General features: G+C 42.5%; 1 protein-coding gene across 1 annotated transcript; it reads left to right on the top strand.

Moving 5' to 3' along the window:
* The first annotated feature begins 265 nt into the window (after window positions 1–265).
* On the top strand, window positions 266–1,096 carry LOC136849999 (diacylglycerol kinase kappa-like). The gene is made up of 2 exons (XM_067123549.1): window positions 266–701; window positions 915–1,096. The coding sequence occupies exons 1-2, from the start codon at window positions 266–268 to the stop codon at window positions 1,094–1,096; spliced, it is 618 nt and encodes a 205-aa protein (XP_066979650.1).
* Window positions 1,097–5,323: the final 4,227 nt, after the last annotated feature.

Here is a 5,323-nt window from a genome sequence, read left to right as displayed (position 1 = left end):
CCGCATGCCAGGCCAAGGCATTTGACGACTCTGGTGCACAAATTTCCCACATAAGGAAAGACAAGGTTCCCTATGGAGCTAGCATTAACAGACGTAAATCATCGCAATTGATGGTATCAATCAATTTAAAATGATACTTCCTGCTGTTCAGTTGAGGGTCACGACTACATTCCTGGAGGTTATGACCTCTTCCTGGGATAAGATTTCCAGTCTCCATCAAAAATACAAATCTGGGTTTCCAAGCCCCTCAAGTTATTCATAAGGCATGAATAATTCTCAAGAGCCTCCTGAGTACTCTGTACAGTGGCCATCTCCTTCCATGCAGATTTCAAATCCCAGTCCTGTGCCAGGTCCTGCCCCAGTGCCAGTGCCAAGGCACCCAATCGATCTCCCTCCTGGAGATTCCAAAATTGACTCTCAATCTCTGCCAGTGCCACTTGAGTGCACTGAGCAATACCAAGCTCCATCTGTCCTGAACGGCGAGCAATCGCCAAATCCTATACCGGTGCCTGACCCTGCCTTAGTGCCAGTGCCAGAGCACGCCCCAGATCTCCATTCGAGAGATCCCAGTTCGGATCCCTTCTCTTTGCCCGTCTTGGCTATGCTACCAGTGCCAGTAAGAGAGATGGATTCTTCTCCATTCGAGAGATCCCAGTTCGGATCCCTTCTCTTTGCCCGTCTTGGCTATGCTACCAGTGCCAGTAAGAGAGATGGATTCTTCTGACCAGAGCGGGGGCTCCCTCAAAGGTGCAGCCTCGCAACCTGTGCCTGAGCTGGTCATTCCAACCTGAGAGCCTCCCACGCCCTCCAGAACATCTTCCTCCCTTTCCCCGTCCTTCGCAGACACGAGTGTAAGGATTCTGCCACACCTCAACTAGCTTATGAACTCAAGCAGCTGCAATGACTTGGGACAGAGCCTGTAAAGAATACCCCTGCTCCGGTCATCAAAGAAGCCAACCTGGGTGATGCTAAGTTGTCCTCCTCAGACTTGGTTCGACCGGTTCCCCTAGCCAAGGAAAACCATCAACCTAAAGCAGGTCCACGGAAGAAAATCATTGGTGTAGATGGCTCCAGATCACCAAAAGAGAGACACTGAGCTCCTTTGGCACTAGTGCCAACCTGACACGGTGCCACCCCTCTATCCTACCAGGACCTTGGCACCTCTATCCAGAAGAGGGTGTCAGGTTTCCTCACCTATTTAGTTTCCTTATAACTCTGTAATTCATTCTCTTCCTTTAACATTTTTTCCTTTAATTATTTTGTTCTAGTAATCATATTATTTTGCGCCTCACAAAGGCTTATATTTTACCTTGTTTCCCACTCTGCTAATGCAGAGTGCCGTTGACAGATATCCCAATTTGGTAGGTCGTAGGACTTCCCTTTGAGGCCTTTTGCCCTAAAGGATGAACCTAGCCATTTCCATAGGTTAAGTAATATAATTTTGGCATATTTAATCATCTGTTTACAACAATTAATAATTACTTTGTATCTGTGATCTATTCTTGTGTTATTCTCTTGTGATGAATCTCGACTCCCAGACACAAACTGTGTAAATTCCCCGCAATGTTATACCTCACGTAGGTAGATGAGTGCCACAAGGCACCTATAAGGTCAGTGCCGTATTGTCAGTATGCCTTATCAGTGACTCCCAAAGTGAGATAATCTTTTTTATTATAATTCTTTCTTAGTGATTTATAATCTCTGACTTCCATAGCCAGTACTACGTACTGATACATTGCACATAATTATAAATTGTGCCCCTGCCACAAGTGTCTATAGTGCCCCGAAAGGCACTGAGCCGTCGCTCTCAAATATCATGGCAACACCTAACAAAACCCACGAATACTTTCGTTGTATTGCCTCCTCAAGGTATATTAACGACGTGAACTTGTGACTAAAAGTTTTACTAATAAGTGCATGGAGTATTCTTAGTATAACAATACTAACCTCACGATAGCATGCTCAATTTTATTTCCAGTTATGTAATAATCTAGCTATTTTATATTCATTAAATGTTCCTTATTATCATTTCTTAGAAAGTAAAATTATTACTGTTGCCAGCAGCGTAAATTAATTCTTTAAAGTACAGTAAAAGTCATAGGTGATTTCTTTTGTTTATAATTGACTGATATTTTAGACTAATGTACCCCAAAGGTTGTGAAGAGAGGAATTATTGCCTGTGAGATGGCTCAACTTTAGCCATTTCAACCCTACTAAGGGTGTAAATGTCATCAAGGTGGGGGAGGTATTAAGAATATTCACTCTCACACTACCTTTCATACAATAATTTAAAGTAAAAGGACTAAGTAATTCAGTAATGTAAATTTAATATGATTACCTGTAAGGAAATTCGCCCCTAAAACCTCTCACCACTGCCTTTCAGGGGCGAAACCCCTTTAATCTCTTGTTTGTCCAAAGTGCTGTCAGAAATCCCTCAATTCCACGTGTGGACCCGACCAGAGCTAATTGTCGCCCGAGGCAGGTCAGCTGGCGGGCTGACCATGTGCGTTCCGCCATTTTGAAATCGGAACCATGCTGCCTGCAATTCCACGTGGACAGAGTAATCACAACACCATCCAGGAAGAGAAGGCCGTAACTTCTGAAACTATAGAGGGCCTTGGAGAGCGGAGCTTGCTCTCAGAATTGTCGGCGGCACCACGGACTCCAGAGCTCCGTCCCTTGCTATATCAAACTGCCTATTTTCGACACGTGGCTGGCACTATGCAAAGTAAGTTTTGTTGTGAATTAATTCGCTTGCCCTCTCCCCTCACTGGCCCTCATAAGAAGAGAACTTCAGCTCCTAAAGAAAGGTAATGTACCAGGATCTATGGTTTTTCGTCAGCCACGTTCCCTATTCTCCTCCAACTGTGTTCCTTTCTTTTCATAGTGCGATATAATTACAGTGAGACCTATATGCTTTATAGTTTGTGCTGTTAAATTTGCAAAGCATTTACGAAAAGTGCAATGTAAGCGTATGATATTCGAGTCACTGAAATCGAGTTCAGTCTAGGCATCTTCTATGCAATTCTTCGATCCCTTCATTACAGTGCTAGTTTCGGTTAAGTAATCATGAATGTTTCGATTGCAGGATAGGAATACCCAACTGTGCATCTGTGCGTCACTTTGTGTGCGTAGCGTCCCTCGCTACTTCGTTATCAACAACCTTTGAAGCAGGAAGCCTAATATACTACCTCCAGGAAATTCCCCGTCATTTCCTCTCGCCTCATTACCCCAGACTTACGCTACCATTCTTCTGATGTTTTCTTTTGTAAATATAATGAATTAAGTTAAACCCCAGCGTTTATCTAATCACTTCCCCCTTGAAGTAGCCCTTCAGGCATATTTTGTTGTTTGTAATTTTAGCTGTGTCCAAGGCCAGAGTCCAGAGTTTTGCCGTAATTAAGGTAAGTTGCGTATCATCCTAGTATACCCATTTATCTAGCAAGACCCGAGCTTTAAAATTACAACAATTTTAATATTTATTTATAGAAGAAGAAGAAGAAGAAGAAGAAGAAGAAGAAGAAGAAGAAGAAGAAGAAGAAGAAGAAGAAGAAGAAGAGAGAGAGAGAGAGAGAGAGAGAGAGAGAGAGATAATTCTGTTGCTAGATAATTCTGTGTATGCATATGTGGCAGGCGACTAGCAGTCTGCAAAACAGAAGAAGAAGAGAAGAAGAAGAAGAAGAAGAACAGAGAGAGAGAGAGAGAAGAAGAGAGAGAGAGAGAGAGAGAGAAGACTGAGAAGACTGTAGATTGGTGAGATAATTCTGTGTATGCATATGTGGCAGGCGACTAGCAGTCTGCAACAGAAGAAGAAGAAGAAGATTAGAGAGAGAGAGAGAGAGAGAGAGAGAGAGAGAGAGAGAGAGAGAGAGAAGACTGGAGATTGCTAGATAATTCTGTGTATGCATATGTGGCAGGCGACTAGCAGTCTACAACAGAAGAAGAAGAAGAAGAAGAAGAAGAAGATTAGAGAGAGAGAGAGAGAGAGAGAGAGAGAGAGAGAGAGAGAAGACTGTAGAGAGATAATTCTGTGTATGCATATGTGGCAGGCGACTAGCAGTCTACAACAGAAGAAGAAGAAGAAGAAGAAGAAGATTATTAGAGAGAGAGAGAGAGAGAGAGAGAGAGAGAGAGAAGACTGTAGATTATGAGATAATTCTGTGTATGCATATGTGGCAGGCGAAGCAGTCTACAACAGAAGAAGAAGAAGAAGAAGAAGAAGAAGAGAGAGAGAGAGAGAGAGAGAGAGAGAGAGAGAGAGAGAGAAGACTGTAGATTGCGAGATAATTCTGTGTATGCATATGTGGCAGGCGACTAGCAGTCTGCAACAGAAGAAGAAGAAGAAGAAGAGAGAGAGAGAGAGAGAGAGAGAGAGAGAGAGAGAGAGAAGACTGAGATTGAGATAATTCTGTGTATGCATGTGGCAGGCGACTAGCAGTCTACAACAGAAGAAGAAGAAGAAGAAGAAGAAGAAGATTAGAGAGAGAGAGAGAGAGAGAGAGAGAGAGAAGAGAGAGAGAGAGAAGACTGTAGATTGCGAGATAATTCTGTGTATGCATATGTGGCAGGCGACTAGCAGTCTACAACAGAAGAAGAAGAAGAAGATTAGAGAGAGAGAGAGAGAGAGAGAGAAGACTGTAGATTGAGATAATTCTGTGATGCATATGTGGCAGGCGACTAGCAGTCAACAGAAGAAGAAGAAGAAGAAGAAGAAGAGAAGAAGAAGAAGAAGAGAAGAGAGAGAGAGAGAGAGAGAGAGAAGATGAGATTGGAGGTGCAGAGATAATTCTGTGTATGCATATGTGGCAGGCGACTAGCAGTCTACAACAGAAGAAGAAGAAGAAGATTAGAGAGAGAGAGAGAGAGAGAAAAGACTGGAATTGCTAGATAATTCTGTGTGTGCATATGTGGCAGGCGACTAGCAGTCTACAACAGAAGAAGAAGAAGAAGAAGAAGAAGAGAGAGAGAGAGAGAGAGAGAGAGAGAGAGAGAGAGAGAGAGAGAGAGAGAGAAGATTGGAGATTGCTAGATGATTGTGTATACAAATGTGGCAGGCAACTAAAAATCTACAAAAGAAGAAGAAGAAGAAGAAGAAGAAGAAGAAGAAGAAAAAGAAGAAGAAGAAGAAGAAGAGACAGACAGACACACAGACAGAGACAAAAAGAGAGAAGACTGGAGGTTTCTTTGTATGTACTTGTTAACTAAAAGTCTACAACATTATATATACAGCTTATTATAAGGTGCTCGGTCCATATCTGATGGTATTTATATGCCTTAAAAGGTTTCTAATTTATTAATTTTAAAAGTTTGCATTCATCAGAGT

The sequence above is a fragment of the Macrobrachium rosenbergii genome, chromosome 21, assembly GCF_040412425.1.
Source record: "Macrobrachium rosenbergii isolate ZJJX-2024 chromosome 21, ASM4041242v1, whole genome shotgun sequence".
Lineage (NCBI taxonomy): Eukaryota > Metazoa > Arthropoda > Malacostraca > Decapoda > Palaemonidae > Macrobrachium > Macrobrachium rosenbergii.
The sequence above is the reverse complement of the archived record's forward strand: the minus strand, read 5'-3'. Positions and strand labels throughout refer to the sequence as shown.

What these genes read in the sequence shown, in the direction of transcription:
- LOC136849999 (XM_067123549.1), top strand. Translation starts at nt 266, where the DNA reads ATGAATAATTCTCAAGAGCCTCCTGAGTACTCTGTACAGTGGCCATCT. An exon ending in TGGCTATGCTACCAGTGCCA is followed by an intron (nt 702 to 914) that starts GTAAGAGAGATG and finishes GACTTGGGACAG; the next exon opens with AGCCTGTAAAGAATACCCCT.